Below are 20,368 nucleotides of genomic sequence, written 5' to 3' on the forward strand. Positions count from 1 at the left end.
CCCGCCCCCTCCCACACGCGCTGCCTGTCGGGCGGAAGTGGAAAAAAAGAAAAAAAAAAAAAAGGGGAAAAAGGGAAGAGGAAGAAAGAAAAAAAAAAAAAAAAAAAGCGAAGCGGCAGAAAATGGCGGAAAATTTAAAAGGTGCGCGCGGGGCGGGGGGGGTGAGAGGCCGGCGAGCGGCGGCGCGCGGCGCTTCCCGCCCTTTTCTGAGGGGGCGCGCGGCGACCGTTGGCGGCGCGAGGGCGGTGGGGGAAAGGGGGGGGGGGATTCCGGGGTTGGAGGGTGTCGGTTCTGGGGGAGTTTTGGGGGCATCTGGGCGCCGGGGGGGGGGGTGTCTCGGGACCTCGTTGGGGAGTCTGGGCTCCGGGGGGGGGGTGTTCGGTGCTGAGGGGGGGTCTCGGTGCTGAGGGGAGCTTGGCCCGGCGGGAAAGCGGGGGGGTGTGTCTCGGTTCTGGGGGGGTTTGGGTGCGGGGGGGGGTGGTCTTGGTGCTGGAGGGGGTGTCTGGGCGCCGGGGGGGGTCGGTGCTGGGGGAGTTTTGGGGGACTCTGGATGCTGGGGGGGGGGGGGGGTGTCTCGGTGCCATGTGGGGTGTCTGGGCAATGGCGGGGGGGGGGGAGCGTTCAGTTCTGAGGGGATCTCGGTGCTGGGGGGTTGTTTGGGTGATGGTGGGGCTTGGCCCTGAAGGAAAGGGGTGTCTGGGCGCTGGGGGTGGTGTTCAGTTCCGGGGGGGGGGGTGGTGGTGGTGCTGGGGGGGTTGTCTGGGTGCTGGAAGGGCGGGGGGTCTTGGTGCTGTTGGTGCTGGGGGGGTTCTTGGCTCTGGGGTGTCCAGCGTCCCCCGCCCTGGTAACGTTCCCCTTTGTGTCTCCCCCCCCCCCCCCCCCGCCCCCTTCCTTCACAGGCTGCTCCGTCTGCTGCAAGTCATCGTGGGGGGGCCTGCGGGAGCTGTGCCGGCTGCGGGGGCTGCGGTGCCGGGCGCTGGGGGTCACCCGCCGCAACCTGGGGGAGTTCGAGGTGGAATATCTCTGCGACTACAAGCGCGTGAGGGTGAGTGCGGGGGGGTCCAGCCCTGGAGGGGGGGGGGTGGGGGGTGGGATGGACACAACACCAGGGGGGGGGTCCGGCCCCAGGGACGGGATGGACACGACACCTGAGCTCAGGAGTGGGGGGACACTGAGGCCCTGGGCGCTGCCATCCCCCACTGCCCTGGGTGACAAATGGGGACCCTTTAACGTCGCCACGACCCCCTGGCTCAGGGGGGTCCCTCGCAGCCCCTGGACACCGGGGTCCCTTGTCAGCCTGAGTGTCCCCTTTAATGTCAAGGAGGGGTGTCCCTTGTCGCTTTAAGTGTCCCTTTTAATGTCCCTGGGTGCCCAGGACCCCCCTCACAGCCCCCAGACACCGGGGTCCTTTGTCACCCTGAGTGTCCCCTTTAGTGTCCCTGATTCCCTTCCCCCCGCCTCATGAGCCCCCCCAGGGACGCCGAGGTCCCCTGTCACCCTGAGCGTCCCCAGCTGCCTGGGCTTCCCACGGAGCCCACGCCCGGGTGCTCCCCTGTCCCAAAGAGCCCCCCGAACAGCCCACGTCCGTGTCCCCCCCTACGTGTCTCCCTCTCCCCAACAGGACGAGGAGTTTTACCTGGTGAAGTGGCGGGGGTACCCCGAGGCCGCCAACACCTGGGAGCCCCGCAAGAACCTGCGGTGCCGGGGGCTGCTGAAGCAGCTGCACCAGGACCTGGCCCATGCCCCGGGGGGGCCGGTACGTCCCGGCCCCCGGGGACTGCCCGCCCGCGCCGCCTCCTACCTGGTGCAGAAAGCAGAGCAGCGCCGGGCCCTGCGGTGCTGGGAGCGGCTCCTCAACAGCACCCGCAGCCACCGGGGCCGCATCGTGGTGGAAAACGAGGTGGATTTGCACGGGCCCCCCCGGGACTTCGTTTACATCAACGAGTACAAAGTGGGGGCCGGCATCACCCTGACGCCGGTAGCGGTGGGCTGCGAGTGCCGCGACTGCTTGGCGGAGGCGGCGGGGGGCTGCTGCCCGGGCGCTTCCCACAACAAATTCGCCTACAACGAGTCGGGGCAGGTGCGGATCCGGGCTGGGCTGCCCATCTACGAGTGCAACTCCCGCTGCCGCTGCGGCGCCGACTGCCCCAACCGCGTGGTACAGAAGGGGATCCGCTACGACCTCTGCATCTTCCGCACGGGCAACGGCCGCGGATGGGGCGTCCGCACCCTCCAGCGCATTCGCAAGAACAGCTTCGTCATGGAGTACGTGGGAGAGGTGAGAGGGCGTGGTTTGGGTGCGGTGTGGGTGTGGCAGGGCTCCGCTCCACCTCCCTTTACACCCTCCCCCCGCCCCAGATCATCACCTCCGAGGAGGCGGAGCGGCGGGGGCAGGTGTACGACCGGCAGGGAGCCACCTACCTCTTCGACCTGGACTACGTGGAGGACGTTTACACCGTGGACGCCGCCCACTACGGCAACATCTCCCACTTCGTCAACCACAGCGTGAGTGGGTGGGGCCGGGGCGGGGCCCGGGAGGGGGCGGGGCCTGCTGCAGCTCCGCCCACGGTGGGGACAGCTGCCCAATGGGTTCAATCATGGTGGGAGGGGGCGGGGCCTGCTGCAGCTCCGCCCACCGCGGGAACAGCCCCCTCAACGGCGTCAATCACGGTGGGAGGGGGCGGGGCCTGCTACAGCTCCGCCCACGGTGGGGACAGCTGCCCAATGGGTTCAATCACGGTGGGAGGGGGCGGGGCTTGTCCGGGGGGCGGGGCTTGGTGCCGCTCCACCCATGTGGGAACTTCCCCCCCTTCTGAGGGAGCCTGGGGCGGGGCTTGCAGTAGCCCCGCCCATCACGGTGTGAGGGGCGGGGCTTTACCAGGGGGCGGGGCTTCCGTAGGGCACCACCCACTCAGGCAGCACCCCCTGGCTGCTCCCTGCACAGGCTCGGGCAGTGTTTGCTGGGGACACGCCCCCGCCTCCGCGGCCACACCCAGCCACACCCCACCCCCCCTCATTCTCCACTCCCCCCCCCTCCAGTGCGACCCCAACCTGCAGGTCTACAACGTCTTCATCGAGAACCTGGACGAGCGGCTGCCGCGCATCGCCCTCTTCGCCACCCGCCCCATCCGTGCCGGCGAGGAGCTCACCTTCGACTACAACATGCACGGTACCGACCCACGGCGCCTCCTCCTGCCCCACGGCGCCTCCCTCCTGCCCTATAGCTGCCACACAGCCACCCCCCAGCCACTGTCCCTGCCCCTCAGTTGCCCCACAGTGCCTCAGCACCTCCTCCTGCCACACAGCCACCCCCCAACCGGTGTCCCTGCCCCTCAGCTGCCCCATGGCACCTCCTCCTGCCCTATAGCTGCCCCACGGCCACCCCACAGAGTCTGTCCCTGCCCCACAGGGTCTGTCCCTGCCCCATGGCATCTCCCCCTGCTCCTCAGCTGCCCTGTGGCACCTCACCCTGACCCACAGCTACCCCACAACCAATGTCCCTGCCCCACGGGGTCTATCCCTGCCCCACAGCACATCTTCCCCTCGCCACACAGGACAGCCAGGGGGTACGTGGGGAGGGTGGGGGCGTCACCAGCCCCTCACACGCTACCCCCCCCCCCTCTTTTCCCCCCCTCCCAGTGGACCCAGTGGATGCCGAGAGCACCCGCATGGACTCCAACTTCGGGCTGGCGGCGGGGGGCCTGGGGGGCTCCCCCCGGGCCCGGGGCCGCATCGAGTGCAAGTGTGGGGCCGCCGCCTGCCGCAAGTACCTCTTCTGAGCCAGAGAGCGCCGGGTGCAAACACGCTTGTTGAACGCAGCCGGGGTCTGTGCCGTGCCGGGGGTGACACGGAGGGGACACGGTGGGGGGGTGGGGGGGTGGGGGTGCGTCAGGCGTGCTGGCGGCGCCAGACGATGACGGTGCCGGTGGCGTCGCTGGAGGCCAGCAGGCTCTCGTCGCAGTTGAAGGCGACGGCCAGCACAGCCCCGCCGTGGCCCTGCAGTGTGTTGACGGTGGCCCGCGCCGCCCGGCCCACGTCGAAGAAATGGACGCAGGCGTCCTCGCTGCCTGTCACTGTGGGGACAGGGAAGGCTTTGGGGAGGGGAAAGAAAACGCGTAGAGCTGCCCCCCCCCCCGCCCTCGTCCCCTCTGGCTGCAAGGTGCTGTGGGACCGATCCCCCTACCCACAGGCTCCCCCCCACTCACCCCAGCCCCCCACATGCACCCACAAACACCCCCCGCCCCCGCCCCCCTCATGCCCCCACCTACCCACGCAGGCGCCCTGACGGAAGGACATGAGGGGGCAGAAGCAGCTGCGCAGGGGCTGCTCCCGGTGCCGGGTGGGGAAGCTGCGCCGCAGCCGCAGCCCCGGTGCCCCGGAGCCCTCCTCCTCCACCACCCTGGGGGGGGCAGAGGGGGACAGTGAGCCCCACGGCCACCCCTACAGTCCCCCCCCCCGCCCCCTTCGCAGTCCCTCGACCCCCCCCCCTGCCTCGCACCGGAATAGCAGCAGGCGGTCGGGGCAGGCGTTGACCAGCAGCGAGGGGTCGGGGGCTTCGCGGCTGGCCCAGGCGCGGGCTGAGAGGGAGGTGATGGAGCCACCGGCCTGCACCACGACCCGCGAGGCCTTCGTCAGCCGCCCTGGGGAGGCGGGGGGGAGACAAGGGTGGGGGGTCAGCACACCCCATATTGCTTCCCGGCGCCCCCCACCCCTCTCACCCGCTCCCCCCTTTCCCTGTGCCGTACCGGTGGCGGGGTCGCAGAGGAAGGAGGAAACGGAGCCGCGGTCGTCGCCGGCCCAGAGGACGCGTCCGGGGGCGTCAAAACAAAGCGCCAGCACCCGCCCGGGCAGCCGCCCCGCGCCCCCCCGCGCTGCCTTCCCCGTCGAGATGTTCACCACCCGCACCATGTGCCGGGCGCTGCCCACCTGCGGATGGGGCGGGGGGGCGGCATGGGATACACGGGGGATGTGCCCCCCTGCGTGTCCCCCCCACCCCCCTCGAGGGGGTCACCGGGGGCTGCTGTGCTGGAGGGACACGTGTAGGACGGGGCTACGGGAGCAAGGCGTGCGCCGAGGAGGCCTGGGGGGACACAGGGGGGGTCCTGGGGGACTGCGAGGGGACGTAGAAGGATCCTGGGGGGCTGTGAGGGGGTGCAGGGGGGGCCTGGGGGCCACAGAGGGACGTAGGGGGATCCTGGGGGGCTGTGAGGGGTTGCAGGGGGTACTGGGAGGCCACAGAGGGATGTAGGGGGGGCCATGAGGGGATGCAGGGAGGGGCCTGGGGGGCCACAGAGGGACATAGGGGGATCCTGGGGGGCCGTGAGGGGGTGCAGGGCGGGCCTGGGGGGCCACAGAGGGACGTAGGGGGATCCTGGGGGGCTGTGAGGGGGTGCAGGGGGGTACTGGGGGCCACAGAGGGACGTAGAGGGATCCTGGGGGGCCGTGAGGGGGTGCAGGGGGGTACTGGGGGCCACAGAGGGACGTAGAGGGATCCTGGGGGGCTGTGAGGGGATGCAGGGGGGGCCACAGAGGGACACAGGGGGATCCTGGGGGGCCATAAGCATACGTAGGAGGGCCCCGATGGCATCACTGTTGATGGTGAGGGGGTGTTTGAGGGGACAGGAGGAGCAGGGGGGGCCCCACGTTGCGCTGAGGGGCCCCAGGGGGGTGTGGGGGAGGGTCCTGGCGGGTACGGGGGTGCGTCACTGACCACGGTGAGGTTGTTGTTGAGCGGCTGGAAGGCGCAGCAGAGCAGGGCGGCGCCGTCGGGGTCGGGGACGCGTCGGATGCAGCGCCCGTCGGCGGGGGCCCAGAGCCGCAGGGTGCCGTCCAGGGAGGCCGAGACCAGGACGTCGTTGGAAAGGGACCAGGCGAAGTCGGCGACGCCGCCCCCGTGGCCCCGCAGCACCTGCAGCACCGCCGGCGGCCCCGGCGCCAGCCGACACACCGAGATGGTGCCGTCCAGCGAGCAGCAGGCCAACAAGTGACGGTCGTCGTGGGCAAACTGCACCTTCGGCACTAGCCGGACAACGGGGCGCCATCAGCACAGGCAGCCGGGGCAGGGGGGGAGCACCCACCGCCCCACATCACCTCCCCGCCCCCCCAGGTTACCGGCGCTGTCGGTGTGCTGGTCGAAGACGTGATAGACGCCAGCGAAGGCGTAGTTCTCGCTCAGTGTCGTGTCGCCGGCCATGGCACGGCTCGCCTCTGCCAGCGGCGTCGGCACCACCCCGGGGGGGCTGCGGAACCAGGCGTCTGGGTGTCAGAACGCTGCCGTCCCCTCCCGTCCCCCACCGGCCTCCGGCACCCACCGACCCCCAGGGGACCCAGGTGTGCTCACCGCTCATCGGGGGCCCCGCGGGGGACCCCGGCGTGGGAGCCACGGCTGAGGGAGCGCCGGTGTCCACGGGCCACACGCGGGTCCTCCTCGAAATCCTGGGGGAAGGACGCAGCGCTGGGGACACCCCCCACGCCCAGAGAAGTACCGGGACCCCCAAAACAGGTGCTGGGACCCCACAGCCTCCCCTAGACGGGTGCTGCAGCACTGACGATAGGTGCTGAGACCCCCCCAGCTCCTCCAAAGTGGGTGCTGGGACCCCCCCAGCCCCCCAAAACAGGAGCTGCAGCTCCCAGGAGCACTGCCATAACCCTGCAGCCCCCCCCCCGGCCACGGCCAAGTTTCTCACCCCCGGGGAAGGTCTCGCAGCCCCCGTCTCCCCCGTGTTCCCCCCACGGCTGTTACCTCCATGCGGTCCAGGGTGGTGCGGCTGGCACGGAGGGCGCTGCTGCTGTGGGCTCGGCAGCTGCTCTGCTCGGAGAGGGCCCCGTAGCGCTGGGCCAGCAGCCGGGTGCGCACCCGCAGGTACCAGCGCCGGGTGGCCCCCTCCAGCGTCCCCCCCTGAGCTTGCTCCCGCAGCAGCTGGCTGCGGCGCCGCACGTACTGCGTCCGGAACTGGGGCCAGCGGGGCGTGCGGTAGGCCGCGTACCTGGCGGGGGACACACACACACACCGTGGGGAGGGCCCCCCGCACCTGTGGCAGCTTGGCACGGCGTGACGGGGAGAGGGGGGAGGCAGGTGGCACCATGCAGTGTGTTGGGGAGGTAGATGCAGGGATGTGTCATGGGCCCAGGTGCCCCCCCCCCACCCCGCCAAGAGATCCAGGTATCAGGATCCTTTCCCAAAAGGGACCCGGGCATCAGGATCCCCCCCCAAAAAGGGACCCGGACACCATTATCTCCCCCCCAAGACAAACCTGGACAGCAGAATTCCCCCAAAAAGGTACCCGGACATTAGGATCCCCCCCCCAGGAGGGACGTGGACACCAGCATCCGCTGCCAAAAGGGACCAGAGCATCAGGATCCCCCCCAAAGGCACCTGGGCATCAGGGTGTCCTCCCTGACAGCGACCCGGGCCGTGTCCCCCCACCAAAGGGGACCCGCCGTCAGCGTCTCCCCCCGCCGGGGGCTCACCTGGCATCCACGGCGAGCACCTGCTGCCAGACGGCGGCCATGGCGGCGGCGGCCGCCCCAGGGGGGCCCTGGGGGGGAGAGGGGGAGAAGCGGGGTAAGGCCGGGCGCGGGGCCCGCTGTCAGCCGGGGAGGGCGGGCCGGGGGAGGTCCCTGCGGGGGCCCGAGCGGCGGTACCTGCCCTTCCCGCTCCACCTCCGTCCCCTGCCGCCGCCGCCGCCAGGTCCCCTCCGGGCCGGGCGGGCCCGGCCCCGCTCCCCGCCCCTCCCAAATGGCGGCCGCCGCCTCACGCCAAAATGGCGCCGGGCGTCGCCTTGGTGACGGCGCGCGGCGGGGGGCGGGGCCCTTCCCCAGGACACGGGGCGGGGATTGGCGGAGACGGCCACGGAGGGCGGGGCGTCTCCTCTTCCTCTATGCTGCTTCCGCCTTCCTAGCCCTCCCTGGTTACCGGCCGCTCTGCCCAGGCCCCTCGCTTACCCTAGGTCCTCCCGCGCCGCCGCGCTTGACGGCAGCCCCCCCCCAGTTTGCGATAGTTTGCGATGGGCGGCCGGCGCGCTTTACGGTAGAGGCGGCTTGCGGTGTGTGGGGCCGGGGACTGCAGGGGGCTCGGGGGGCCGGGGGGGCCCCGCTGCCGTCCCCGGCTCTCCGTGACACCCGTCCCGTCCCATCCCCAGGCGCCGTCCCAGTGCCCCGGCGATGGCAGCATGCCGCTGGCCGTGAGCTGGCCCTTCCCCGCGGGGCCGCCCCTGCCCTGGGCGCTGGCCAGCCGCCTCGTCACCGGCCTGGTGGGCACCTACAGCTGCGTCTGGACCCGTGAGTGTGTGTGTGTGTGTGTCCCCCTCGCCCCCCTCCCCCGGAGCCCCGGTAGCGGCCGGGGGGGGCGGAGGCGGCTGGAGGTGGGGGTTGGGATGTTGCGGGGGGGGGGGGGGGGGGGGGGGCTTTCGCCGTGCCCCCAGGCCCCCGTTGTGTCCCGTCCCCCCCCCCGCAGGGTACCTGAACCGGCTGCGGGTGCACAACGGCGAGGTGCTGCACGAGCTGGTGGAGCGGCGGGGGCCCCGCACCCCCCTCCTCACCCTCGCCAACCACCAGTCCTGCATGGACGACCCCCACCTCTGGGGTATGCCTGTCTGCGGGGGGGGGGGGAATATGGGGCTGGGGGGGGACACCGGGGGTTCCCAAGGGTGATGGGGTGGGGGGAGCTGAAGAGCTACGGGGGGGGGGGGGGGGGCTCCCCAGTCCCCAGGGGATTTCCTCGGGGGATCCCAAGGGGGCCGGGGGGGTGTCCCCAGGAGATTCCGAGGGCGACAGGAGGTTCCCCAGGGGATCCCGAGGGGGCTTGTGGGGAGGGGGGGGTCCCCAGGGGGCTGGGAGTGTGGTCCCGGGTCTGTCTGGGGTCCCTAGCCGTTTGGGGGACATCCCCCCCCCCCCTCCACGTTCCTCCTGTTCTCCAGGTTCTCTGAAGCTGCGGCACATCTGGAGCCTGCACAAGATGCGGTGGTGAGGAGGGGGCTGGGGGGGGGGGGGGTCCTGGGGAGCCACCCTCCCTGCTCACCCCCTGTCCTGTTTCCCGCCCCCCCAGGACCCCCGCAGCCGCCGACATCTGCTTCACCCGGGAGCTGCACTCGCGGTTCTTCAGCCTGGGCCGCTGCGTCCCTGTCTGCCGGGGTGAGCGGGGGGGGGCAACTGGGGGGCAACTGGGAGGTAATGGGGAGGCACTGGGAGCGGCTGGGGGGCAGCTTCGTTTGTACTGGGGTGGTTGTGGCCCCTGCTGGGAGAGATTTCTCTTTACGTGCCAGGGAGCGAGGGCCGGGGGGGTGGGGGTGGCTGTGCCGGGGGGGGGGGGGCGTGGGGGGGCGGTTGTGCCGGGCCGGTCCCGGTCCTTACCGGAGAAATCTCGTGGCGCCGAACGTGTGTTCGCAGGGGACGGCGTGTACCAGCGGGGGATGGATTTCATCCTGGAGAAGCTCAACCAGGGGGACTGGGTGCACGTCTTCCCCGAGGGTACTGGGGGGACGGGGGGGGGGACGGGGTGGGGGGGGCTCGGGGAACCGGGACCGCGTCCTTCTCCAGATCTGGGGAGCTGGGGAGACCCTTGGGGGTCTCCCATGCTGCCCCCCCGCCAACCACAGCCCCCTGTCCCCGCAGGCAAAGTGAACATGGGGCAGGAGTTCGTACGCTTCAAGTGGGGTGAGCCCCCCAACTGTCCCGTCCCCCCCCCCCGCCAAGTGTCGCCCCCGTCCCCTGACCCTCAGCTGCTCCTCAACCCCGGTCGCTCTTCCTTGCCCCTTTATTTCCGCCCCCCCCCCGCTCCCTCAGCGATTGTCTGCCCCCCAACTGCTCCTCTGCCCCCTACCCACCCCCTTCGACCCCTGCCGAGGCCTGCCTGGCCCCCCCCCGCCCCCCCCAGAATGGCTGCCTTGCCCCCTCCCGCAGGCATCGGGCGTCTCCTGGCCGAGTGCCGCCTTGACCCAGTCATCCTGCCACTGTGGCACGGGGGTGAGCGGGGCTGGGGGGGCGATGGGGGGGGGTTGGGGGGCACGGGGGTGTGTGTGGGGCAATGGGGGGGGGCTGGGAGGGTTGTGGGGGTGGGGGGGGAAGAGGAGCCGGGGGGGCTTGTGGGGCCATGGGGGCGGGTGGGATGGGGGATGCGGGCAGGGGGGGCCGTGGGGGGAGTTGGGGGGGGGTGTAGTGTGTCCCCCCGCTGTGGGGCCGGGTCCCCGCTGTGGGGCCTGTCCAGCTGCTGACCCCCACGCCAGGCATGAACGACGTCCTGCCCAACGCCCCCCCGTACGTGCCCCGTGTGGGGCAGGTGAGTGAGCGGGGTTTGGGGGGGGGGGGGGATGCACACCGACACCCCACCCCATGGGGTGGGCTGTGGGGCAGGGCGGCTGTGGGGCGGGGAGCAGGGGAGGCTTGGGAAGCACTGTGGGGCCGGGCTACGGGGTGTTAGTGGGGTAGGGCAGCTCTGGCAGGGGGGCTGTGGGATGTGTGGGGCAGGCTGTGAGCCTGGGGGGGGCGGGCGCTGCGGGGCAGGTAGTGGGGCTGGGGGGGGGTGTGTGTCTGTGGGGCAGGCTATGGGGTGTGTGGGGCAGACAGTGGGCTGTGGGGCAGGCTATGGGGTGTGTGGGGCAGGCAGTGGGCCGTGGAGGGGCTGCGGGGCGGGTTGTGGGGTGTGTGGGGCAGGTAGTGGGCCGTGGAGGGGCTGCGGGGCGGGTTGTGGGGTGTGTGGGGCAGGTAGTGGGGCGGGGGGGGGACGACTGTGGGGCAGGCTATGGGGTACTGATGCTGTCCCGTAGCGGATCACGGTGGTTGTGGGGCGACCGTTCAGTGTCCGTCCCCTCCTGGAGCGTCTCCGGGCCGAGGGCACATCCACGGTGAGTGCTTGGGGGGCTGCCCTATGGCAGACGGGGGGGACACCGCTCTGCCCCACAGCTCTGCAGGGCCTGTTCTCCCCTCCCGGCCCCCGCTGGGATCTATGGGATCCAGCCCCATGGCTCTATGGGGCCCGGCCCCGTTGCCCCCCAGGTGGAGATGCGGAAGGCGCTGACGGATTTTGTGCAGAAGGAGTTTGAAGTGCTGCGGAGCCAGGCCCGGGCCCTGCACCCTGCCTCGTAGCGTGTGGGGCGCCCCACGGACCAACAGACGAGACTGCCCCGCTTGCGGCAGGACCTCGCCCCACGGCGAGACCGCCCCACGGCGCGACAGCCCCAGCCGACGGACCGACGGCCCCCCCCCAGCCGTCCCTGCGGCGCCGTGGGGCGCTGGCAGAAGGATGGACGGACAGACGGACGAGCGCTGCCCCACGGCGTGCCCCATAGCGTGGCCCCGCTTCCGTGCACGGTGCCAATAAAGGTGGTGGAGCCTCGGCGGCCTCTGGACCCGAGGGGGTCCCCAAGGGAGGTGGGGGGCTGGCAGGGGGTCAGAGCGTCCCTGGGGCGGGGGGACAGACGAGCCCAGCCTGATCCCACGTGTTTATTGAAGCAGAAGCTGGTGTGGGGAGGGGGGGGGGTGGGTGTCCCCATTGCGCGCCCCCAAGGAACCCCCCCGCCCCCCCCAGGAAGGAGCAAAAAGGGGGCTCAGACCCCCCCCGCAACATGGGGCTCAGACCCTCCCCTGCCCACAGCGTGAGGGGACCCTAAATACAGTGGGATGGAGGGGGGGGGGGGTCAGGGGTGGCAGTTGGGGGTCCCTGAAAATGTCTTTTCCGAGTTCTGGCGCCCCCCCCTGCCCTCCCCCCAACCTTCCCCGGCCCCGATCCTGGCGGGGGAGGGGGGGGGGGGGGTGGTCCAGCGAGTGGGGGGGCCTTGGTCCGTCACTCCTCCTTCTTGTCACGGGGTCCATCGTGGGCGGCCTGGGGGGGCGTTGGGGGGGTGTTAGGTGGGGGGGGGTCTGGGGCGGGGGGGTGTTCGAGGTCCCGTCCCCCCCTTTCCCCGTACCTGCAGGCGGGCGTGCTGGTCCAGCAGCCGGTCGTACTCCCGCGTCAGCCCCTCGGCCTGGCGCCGCATGGCCTGCACCTCGTTCTCCGCCTTCTCCAGGGCTGTAGAAGGTGGGGAGGGGGGGGGGGGGGCGGTGTCAGAGTCACCCCAAAAACCTGCAGCGTCGTCCCCCCACCGCCGCCTCCCCTCCCCGGCCCACCGGCTCCGTACTGCGCTTGCTGGCTGCCAGCTCCTCCTTCAGCTTCTCCACCTTGGCCTTGAGCTTCTCGTTCTCGTCCTGGGAGGGGGACGCGCCTCCCCCGTCCCCCCCTGCCTCCTGCAGCTGCTGGCAGGGGGAGGGAATGACACACACACACACACGCACGCGTTAGGGCTGGGGCTCCCCTCCCCGATTCCCCCCCCCCCAATATCCTCGGTGTCCGTCCCCCCCCCCTCCCCCGGCTACGCGCTCCCCGGTACCTTCCGCAGGACGTCGTTGTCCTCCATGTAGCGGCGGGCGGCCTGGCTGGCACCTTCCGCCTGTTTGCGAAAGGCCTCGCTGGAGGCGCCCAGCACGGCCTGCTGCGAGATGAGGGTGACCAGGCGGCGCAGGAGGCTGCGGGGGGCGGGGGGGGAGCCAGGCTGAGACGGGTTTGGCCTCCCCCCCCCCCCCCGGGGCACGGCTGGGGCTCAGGGAAAGAGGAGCGACAGTCCCGGTGCTCCCTTCCAAGCCCTATCGTTGTTCCGTGATCCCAGGGGCCCCAGGTATCCCCCCCCCCCGGCTCCCCGGAGACTCACAAGGAGAGGAGGAGGGCGAAGCCGGCCAAGTAGAGGTTACGCTGAGCCCGGAAGAGTTTCATGTGGAAATGCTCGAGGGCGCCGGGGCTGCTCTGCAGGGCCACCCGGTCCGTCACGTCGTACTTACGGGTTTCCCGCAGGGCGTCTGCGGGGAGCAAGGGGGGGGGGGGGAAATCACTCCAGCATCCCCTGCCAAACCCCCCCCCCCAGGGAGAGAGAGTGTGTGCGGGGGGGGGGGGGGGCGATGGTTCCCGCACCCACCGAAGAGCAGCAGGACGAGGATGACGATGAGGACGACAAAGACGGTGTTGCCGTAAGCCACGGCCAGGCCCACCAGGCGCGACTTGAAGATCTTCTGCCATCTGTGCGGGGACGGGGGGGGGAACAACGGAGGTCAGGGATGGCAGCCGGGGACCCCCACCCGCATCCCCCCCCCCCCCCCAGCCCCTGAGGGACCCCCCCCCCCGGCCCCCCCCCACCTCAGCCCCAGGCCGCCCCCCTCCGCCCCCCCCCCCCCAGACCCTCTCATCCCCGGGGACACCCCCCCCACCTCCTCCTCCCCCCGGACTCCCTCCAGCCCCACGACCCCCCCCTCACCCCCCCATCGCCGGGTTTCTCCCCACCTGGCCGGCGAGACGAAGGGGACGCAGAGCAGGAGAACGAGGAAGACCTCGGCGTAGAGGAAGGTGGCGACCGCCGTCCACTGCAGGCTCATGGCGGCCTGAGGCGGGGGTGGCGGGGGGGGGGGGCAGAGAGAGGAGGGATGGGGACCTCGCTCACCGCTCCCCCTCCCCGGTCACGGTCACACCCCCCCCGCGCCCCTTCCCGGGGACCCCCCCCGCCTGCGGGATCACTATCTGCCCCCCTCCCGCCCCCTCCAGCGGCCTCCCCCGTTCTCACTATCTGGCAGCGGCGGCCCCGTCCCCGCCGACCACCGCCCCTACCGGAAGCAGGACTCAGCCCGTAACGGAAGTCCCGCCCACGCCTCTGCGGCAACACCCAATCAGAGCCGGCGAGCCCCCTCCCGCTTCCGGCCCGTACCGAGGCGGAAAGAGGCACCGCGGCTTCCGGCCGCCGCCGCCATTTTCCCTCCCGTCCTGAGGGGAGGCGTCGCTTCCCCGGCGCCGTCATGGCCGCGGCGGCCTCGCAGCGGGGCGGGGGCCGGGTACCGAGCTCGGGCACCCGCTGCCGGCGGCGGGGTGGCAGACAGTGAGCTGAGGCGAGGCCGGGGGGGAAGCGGAGCCCCGCCGGGAGCCAGAGCGGCCCGTGGGCCGTGTCGGTCTGCGGTAGCGGGTGTAGGGGCGGGGATAGGGCGGCTCCGGAGGGCAGCGGGGCTCCTTGCCGTGGTGGTGCGGTGCGCGGCGTCGTGGTGAAAGCGTAACTGCCCTCGTCCTTTCCAGTAACGGGCCCGCGCGGCGGCTCCGTCGGCGACGCGGATGGTGGGATCGAGGGGCGCCGTCAGTGCGTTTGCCGGCGGTACCGAGGTGCGTGGAGCAGGGGCACGCCGGAGGGATGCGCTGGGCTGGGATGCCATCCCGAGGGACACCTGGGCGGCTGGAGGGGGGGGACCGTGCCACGCTTATTTAAATCCAACCAGGCCGAGAATCCCCTGGGACCCCCTGCAGCCCCCTGGGACCCTCCCACACCCATCCCAGGACACCCCTGAGCCCCTTGGAGCCCCCAAGGACGCCCTGGAGCCCCCCCTGGTACCCTCAACGTCAGCCAGGGAGCCTTCTAGGACAGCCCCCTGCCCCACTCCCTGGAGCCCCCCCGGACACCCCAGAGCCGTCTGGGACCTCCTGTCCCCCCACCCCAGTACTCCCCACATCTCCTTGGACCCTCCAGGGCCCTCTGTGACCTCTCATGTACCCCCCCGACCTCCCTGGAGCCTTCTGGGACACCCCACGATCCTGCCAGGACCCTCCCACACCCCCTCCAGGGCCCCCTGGAGTCCCCCCAGACACCCGAGAGCCCTCTGGGACCCCTTGGAGTGTTGCTGGTACTCCCCACATCCGCCTGGGACCATCCTTGGATCCTTCCGATACCCCTGGGGACTCCTCGCGTTCCCCCAGGACTCTCTGGAGCCTTCTGGGACCCCCTGCTTTTCTCCCTGGGACTCCATGGAGCCTCCTGGGAACCTCCCACACCCCCTCCAGGACCCCACAGATCCCCCTGGAGCCCCCCAGGACACCCCAGAGCCCTCTAGGACCCCCTGAAGCTCCCTCTGTACCCCCCATATGCCCTTGGTACCCCCCCATATCCCTCTGGGACCATCTTTGGCTCTTTCAGGGCCCCTTGGGACCCCTTATGTTCCCCCAAGGCTCCCTGGAGCCTTCTGGGACCCCCTACATTCCCCCTGGGACCCTCCCAAACCTCCTCCAGGACCCCGCAGATTCCACTAGTGCACCCCTGCACACCCTAGAGCCCTCTGGTACCCCCTGGAGCGTCCCCCTGGTAACCCCCGCATCCCCTGGGACCCCACACACATGCCCTGAGAGTCCGCCAGAGCCCTCCAGGATCCCTCCTGACTCCCTGGAGCACCCTGGGACCTTCCCACACCCCCTCCAGGACCCCCGGGAGCCCCCAGGACCGTCCCAGAGCAATCTGGGACCCCCTGGAGCCACTCCTGGTAACCCCCACATGCCCCTGGGACCCTCCTAGGACCCCCTGCGACCCTTCATGTTCCCCCAGAGCTCTCTGGAGCCCTCCAGGACATGCCAGAGCTGGCCGGGACTCCCTGGAGCCCTTGCCAGTACCCCCAGCATCCTGCTGGGACGCTCCTGGGACCCCCCACACCACAGCAGAGCCCCCCAGGACTCCCTGGAGCCCGTTGTAGGCATCTCGTACTGCTCGAGAGATGCCCCGGCCCAGGTTTGCGGCCCCTGGTGGAGCCGCCAGAGGTGAAGGGGGCGGCCCTGGGTCTGCCAGGGCTTTTGTTTATTTTTTTTTTTTTTTGGGGGGGGTGAATAAAAGGGGGTGTGTGTCTGGGGAGCTGATGATGTAATTTTGGGGCGCCCCGACATCACTGGGGGAGCGACGATGCAGCGGAGGAGCAGGTGGGGGGGGGGGGGGTGTGGGGTTACGTGGGTGTCCCCAGAAGAGGTGGGTCACAGCCCCAAAGCGTCTGAAAATTCTTGGGATGCATTAAAAAAAAAAAAAACAAAACGTGAAAACCTGTGACTGCGGGCACGAGGCGTTGAGATGGAGACCGATCTCTCGGGTGTACACGGGAAATACGTACCTCGAGAAATGACACCGATTTGTGTGTGTAAAATACGTTCAAAATAAAAACCTCCGTCTCTCAGGATTCTACGATTCTGTGCTTCTGTGTTATATGAAAGATCCCAGAATACGAAAATACTGAAAAAAGGCGTTTATAAAAATATATTCGTGTCAAAATCGATGCGTGAGCAGACCGTCTCAGTAGATATTCTGTATCGTGAGTGTTGATGTATAAGTCTAAGCAGATTTTCTCGAAGTGTAAATAAATAATATAAATTCCCTAAATATATATATATAATATATATATATACACGCGTGTGTGTAAATAGATGCGGGGGTGTAAACGCCTGTGCTGTAGATGGATTTGTGCGACCGGAAAGCAAAAAAAAAAAAAAAAATAAAATTAAAGACTTTTTTTTTTTTTTTAAAAAATAAATTTTACGCAGGAAAGCCCAATGCGCGGATCCTTGCGCTGTGGAGGAGGCGCCACCCCAGCCTCTCCCCCCCGCCGCCCCCACGACCTCCAGCGCACTCGCTGCTGTGTGTCCCCCCCCCCCCCCGTCCCCGGTTCCCCCCCCCCCCCCCCCCGGCCCTGCCGACCCCCGCGGAGGCTCGTTGCGGGGGGGGGGAAAAGCGCCGCTCGGCGGGTCTGCGGCGCGGAGGCGCTGGCCGGGGCTGCGAGGGCGGAGAAGGCGGGGCTGGTCCCCGGCGGGACCGGAGCGGCCCGAGGGCGGTGGCGGCTCTTGGCCCCGCTGAGCGCCGGCAGCCGCGGACCGAGGGGGCGCCGCCCGGCGGCCGAGGGCGCGTCCTGCGCGGGGCGGGGGGGGGAGGAGCGGCGCGTGCGCTGCGGCCCCGCCTCCCGCCCTCCCTGGCCACGCCCCCCGGCAACCCTGGCCCCGCCTCCTGCGCCCCTCGGCCCCGCCCCTCTGCCCCCCCCCCCGCGCCGGGCGTTGATTCCGCAGCTCGTGCGCATGCGCGGCTTCGCGGAGGCCCCGTCCGGCGCCGGTCTCGAAAAAGCGGCGGCTGGAGGCCGAATCAGGACCGCCGGGACTCTGTCGAGCTCCGCGCCGCCAGGAGCGGGATCGGTGCCGCCCGCCCGGCCCCGAGAGCGGCCGTCGACGCCCCACTATCGGCTCTTACGCGTTACCGCGCCCCCATCGGTGCCCGGCAGTTTTCCGGGCGTCTATCTCCATGGCCCCGCTGTCCTCAAGGACCCCGGAAGTGTCCCCTCAGTCAGCCGACGCGCGTCTCCGTGGCACCTTTAGTCCTCCAGGGGCCCCCTCAGTCAGCCGACGCGCGTCTCTATGGCACTTTAGTCCTCCAGGACCCCGGAAGTGCCCCCTCAGTCAGCCGACGCGCGTCTCTATGGCACTTTAGTCCTCCAGGATCCCGGAAGTGCCCCCTCAGTCAGCCGACGCGCGTCTCTGTGGCACTTTAGTCCTCCAGAAACCCGGAAGTGTCCCCTCAGTCAGCCGACGCGCGTCTCTGTGGCACTTTAGTCCTCCAGAAACCCGGAAGTGTCCCCTCAGTCAGCCGACGCGCGTCTCTGTGGCACTTTAGTCCTCCAGGATCCCGGAAGTGTCCCCTCAGTCAGCCGACGCGCGTCTCTGTGGCACTTTAGTCCTCCAGGATCCCGGAAGTGTCCCCTCAGTCAGCCGACGCGCGTCTCCGTGGCACTTTAGTCCTCCAGAAACCCGGAAGTGTCCCCTCAGTCAGCCGACGCGCGTCTCTATGGCACTTTAGTCCTCCAGGACCCCGGAAGTGCCCCCTCAGTCAGCCGACGCGCGTCTCTGTGGCACTTTAGTCCTCCAGGATCCCGGAAGTGTCCCCTCAGTCAGCCGACGCGCGTCTCTATGGCACTTTAGTCCTCCAGAAACCCGGAAGTGTCCCCTCAGTCAGCCGACGCTCGTCTCTATGGCACTTTAGTCCTCCAGAAACCCGGAAGTGCCCCCTCAGTCAGCCGACGCGCGTCTCTGTGGCACTTTAGTCCTCCAGAAACCCGGAAGTGTCCCCTCAGTCAGCCGACGCGCGTCTCTGTGGCACTTTAGTCCTCCAGGATCCCGGAAGTTCCCCCTCAGTCAGCCGACGCGCGTCTCTGTGGCACTTTAGTCCTCCAGGATCCCGGAAGTGTCCCCTCAGTCAGCCGACGCGCGTCTCTGTGGCACTTTAGTCCTCCAGGATCCCGGAAGTGTCCCCTCAGTCAGCCGACGCTCGTCTCTATGGCACTTTAGTCCTCCAGAAACCCGGAAGTGTCCCCTCAGGCAGCCGACGCGCGTCTCTATGGCACTTTAGTCCTCCAGGGGCCCCCTCAGGCAGCCGACGCGCGTCTCTATGGCAGTTTAGTCCTCCAGGGGCCCCCTCAGGCAGCCGACGCGCGTCTCCGTGGTACTTTAGTCCTCCGGGAGCCCGGAAATGCCCATCAGTCTTCTGGGAATCCCATGATTCCAGCACTCTTCCCAGACCGCAAAGCGCGATGAACAGTTAACCACAAAAATATCCGAAGATCGCAAAAACAAAGCGACCCCTGCGGAACTCTCTTCTCCACAGCAACGACTGGACAGAAATCAACCCAAGGCGGTGAGAGAATCACCAGAGGCGAGTCCCAAAGGGACAGAAAAAGGGGTGGTGCTTCGCCTGCGGGGAACTTAAGGCAGGGGAAAAGCAGCTGCTGCTCCTGCGGCCGCCTTCGCGTCTCCTGGGGGTCGGCCCTGCCCCTTTCCCAGGGGATTGTGGGAAGGGCGGTGGGCGGGGCCCGAGGGCGGTGGGCGGGGCCCAGGGTACGTGAGCCCCCGCCCGGGCTCAGGAGCTCGTTCTGCTGCTGGGCCCCGGGGGGTCGGTGCTCTGCTGGGCCTTCGGTTGGCGGCAGCTCTGGGGCGGGCTCAGCTGTCTGGGGAGGCGCGTTTTGGCGTTTCGGGGGGCGGGGGTGAGAAGGGCTGAGCTGAGGCCTTCGGGAGCAGTAAACCTCCAGCCGCCTGTACGGCAGAAAGTTGGCTGGTCTGCTGCTTTTTTGTTTCCTTTTTCTCAGGTCAGTGACTTCGTGATGCGTGTTTGGGGGGTGCCCGGATGGTTTAACAGCGTGCTTTGCTTTGCTTTGTTCTAGGAGCACCGCGTTTTCCTAGAATTCCTGACTTCTTTGAAGATGGAACTGTGGGTTTTTCACCGGTTTTGCAGTAGGCTGTGTGAATTGCTGATATTGTTTCTCTTAATTGGGCTGACGACGAGATTATCTTGTAGGGGTTACGGCGAGCGTTTTGTATGCGGCTGCGTATGGCACTAGCGTTTCTCAAGAAAGCAGCAGGGACGTAAGGCGTAGCGTCGCTCAGGGTGTGGCGTGGCTCGTCACCTTCCCCCATTGCCCGCGGAGTGCCACGGTGTCCCTCGCGTGTCTGCAGCTGGCAGCAAACTGGGTTCGTCAGTCTCTGTCGTGTCGGTTTTGCCTTTGGATCTGGGTGTCGACGGGGTCCGGTCTGTTCTAGTCTCTTGCAGTTGAGGCGAGCTGGACGGTGTGGAGGAGGAGCGCGGGACTGGTGATGTCGCGGAAACGCAATGGTAATTTTGTGTTTGTTGGTATCGTCGGTGCCATAAATAATTGTTGCGGCAGCCTCCGACTCTGGAATCGACGCGACGCAGGTGAGCGGATTGCCGTGGCACCTCTGAGGACGAGGGTGTTGTGGAAGAGGTTGACATCTACTGTCATGGCGGTCGCTGCTGGAGCTGTGCTTTCTCTTTGTTTTGCCGATGAAGAGGAACGTGGTGACTGCAGGAACGCCTCAGTTAGCTGTTTGTTGTGGGTTTTTTTCGTCAAGGATGAATTCAGGCCACTGGCCCTCCGAAAGCGAAGTAGAGGGACAGGCGCTGGAGGGGGCCAAGGTTGGCAGTTTCAGGGAGGAGTTTTCAAGTCAGGGTAGAGCAGAGGCGTATCCAGGAGCAGTGTCCTCTGCGCAGGTAAAGGGGGCGGGTTACTCTTCAGCACAAAGGTAGCGTGTGCTGGGCAGGGCAGTTCTGGCCCGCGTCTGTTGTGTTGTTTGTGTGGTGTGTTTTCTGTGTCTTAAACCTTCCTTGGGACTCAGTGTCCTCTTTCCACTTGAGGAGCGCGGTCTGTACTTCAGGCACCATCCCTAGAGCCTCGAATGCCTGTCCCCATTGGCATTGCCCCAGTCGGGGGCTGCTTTTCTTGCATCATAAGCTTAAAGCGTGGCTGGGTCTTTAGAAACTCGGAAGTTTCTGGACGGTCCTCATCTGCGGCGTTGTTCCTGGCTGCGGGAGCAGCCCTGTTCTCTAGCCACCCCTTTTCAGTGACTGCGACTTCTTCCCTGCATCCTTAAGTTCTTCGGTCTTGAAGACCGGCTTCCCGCGCATACACCTCCTCAGTCTGAGAGTCACTCGTTGTCCCGGGCCGTTGCGTTGTCGTCATTTCCTGGGCTTTCCCTCGAGCCTTCTCACGTCACCGCCATGGGCCCGCAGGT

General features: G+C 68.6%; 4 protein-coding genes across 12 annotated transcripts; 2 read left to right on the forward strand and 2 right to left on the reverse strand.

Moving 5' to 3' along the window:
- Window positions 1–32: 32 nt before the first annotated feature.
- SUV39H1 (SUV39H1 histone lysine methyltransferase) lies at window positions 33–3,870 on the forward strand. 2 transcript variants are annotated; one of them, XM_074571458.1, is made up of 6 exons: window positions 33–141; window positions 900–1,045; window positions 1,622–2,278; window positions 2,359–2,505; window positions 3,040–3,169; window positions 3,640–3,817. In XM_074571458.1, the coding sequence occupies exons 1-6, from the start codon at window positions 123–125 to the stop codon at window positions 3,777–3,779; spliced, it is 1,239 nt and encodes a 412-aa protein (XP_074427559.1). In that variant the 5' UTR covers window positions 33–122; the 3' UTR covers window positions 3,780–3,817. The 2 variants fall into 2 exon arrangements, with proteins under 2 accessions (XP_074427559.1, XP_074427558.1); XM_074571457.1 differs by having other exon boundaries at window positions 73–141; window positions 1,622–2,505; window positions 3,640–3,870.
- WDR13 (WD repeat domain 13) lies at window positions 3,790–7,741 on the reverse strand. 2 transcript variants are annotated; one of them, XM_074571455.1, is made up of 11 exons: window positions 7,645–7,702; window positions 7,471–7,538; window positions 7,254–7,332; window positions 6,743–6,986; window positions 6,341–6,435; window positions 6,112–6,239; window positions 5,711–6,018; window positions 4,746–4,926; window positions 4,499–4,640; window positions 4,269–4,399; window positions 3,790–4,073 (listed from the first exon to the last, which is right to left on the reverse strand). In XM_074571455.1, the coding sequence occupies exons 2-11, from the start codon at window positions 7,475–7,477 to the stop codon at window positions 3,889–3,891; spliced, it is 1,500 nt and encodes a 499-aa protein (XP_074427556.1). In that variant the 5' UTR covers window positions 7,478–7,538; window positions 7,645–7,702; the 3' UTR covers window positions 3,790–3,888. The 2 variants fall into 2 exon arrangements, with proteins under 2 accessions (XP_074427556.1, XP_074427557.1); XM_074571456.1 differs by lacking the exon at window positions 7,254–7,332 and having other exon boundaries at window positions 7,645–7,741.
- A 97-nt stretch (window positions 7,742–7,838) lies between these two features.
- On the forward strand, window positions 7,839–11,332 carry TAFAZZIN (tafazzin, phospholipid-lysophospholipid transacylase). Of its 3 annotated transcripts, none has more exons than XM_074571459.1 (11): window positions 7,839–8,045; window positions 8,142–8,280; window positions 8,456–8,584; window positions 8,919–8,964; window positions 9,047–9,132; window positions 9,388–9,468; window positions 9,613–9,654; window positions 9,901–9,963; window positions 10,224–10,276; window positions 10,764–10,841; window positions 10,993–11,332. In XM_074571459.1, exons 2-11 carry the CDS (start codon window positions 8,172–8,174, stop codon window positions 11,080–11,082), a joined length of 777 nt encoding a protein of 258 aa, XP_074427560.1. In that variant the 5' UTR covers window positions 7,839–8,045; window positions 8,142–8,171; the 3' UTR covers window positions 11,083–11,332. The 3 variants fall into 3 exon arrangements, with proteins under 3 accessions (XP_074427560.1, XP_074427561.1, XP_074427562.1); XM_074571460.1 differs by having other exon boundaries at window positions 7,861–8,029; XM_074571461.1 differs by lacking the exon at window positions 8,456–8,584 and having other exon boundaries at window positions 7,907–8,045.
- A 92-nt stretch (window positions 11,333–11,424) lies between these two features.
- Window positions 11,425–13,672, reverse strand: BCAP31 (B cell receptor associated protein 31). Of its 5 annotated transcripts, none has more exons than XM_074571467.1 (8): window positions 13,625–13,672; window positions 13,304–13,401; window positions 12,942–13,042; window positions 12,681–12,825; window positions 12,363–12,498; window positions 12,103–12,228; window positions 11,904–12,004; window positions 11,425–11,818 (listed from the first exon to the last, which is right to left on the reverse strand). In XM_074571467.1, exons 2-7 carry the CDS (start codon window positions 13,393–13,395, stop codon window positions 11,948–11,950), a joined length of 657 nt encoding a protein of 218 aa, XP_074427568.1. In that variant the 5' UTR covers window positions 13,396–13,401; window positions 13,625–13,672; the 3' UTR covers window positions 11,425–11,818; window positions 11,904–11,947. The 5 variants fall into 5 exon arrangements, with proteins under 5 accessions (XP_074427568.1, XP_074427564.1, XP_074427566.1 ...); XM_074571463.1 differs by having other exon boundaries at window positions 12,114–12,228; window positions 13,625–13,664; XM_074571465.1 differs by having other exon boundaries at window positions 12,114–12,225; window positions 13,581–13,646.
- Between the last annotated feature and the right edge of the window lie 6,696 nt (window positions 13,673–20,368).

Source organism: Larus michahellis, unplaced genomic scaffold, assembly GCF_964199755.1.
Source record: "Larus michahellis unplaced genomic scaffold, bLarMic1.1 SCAFFOLD_54, whole genome shotgun sequence".
Classification (NCBI taxonomy): Eukaryota; Metazoa; Chordata; class Aves; order Charadriiformes; family Laridae; genus Larus; species Larus michahellis.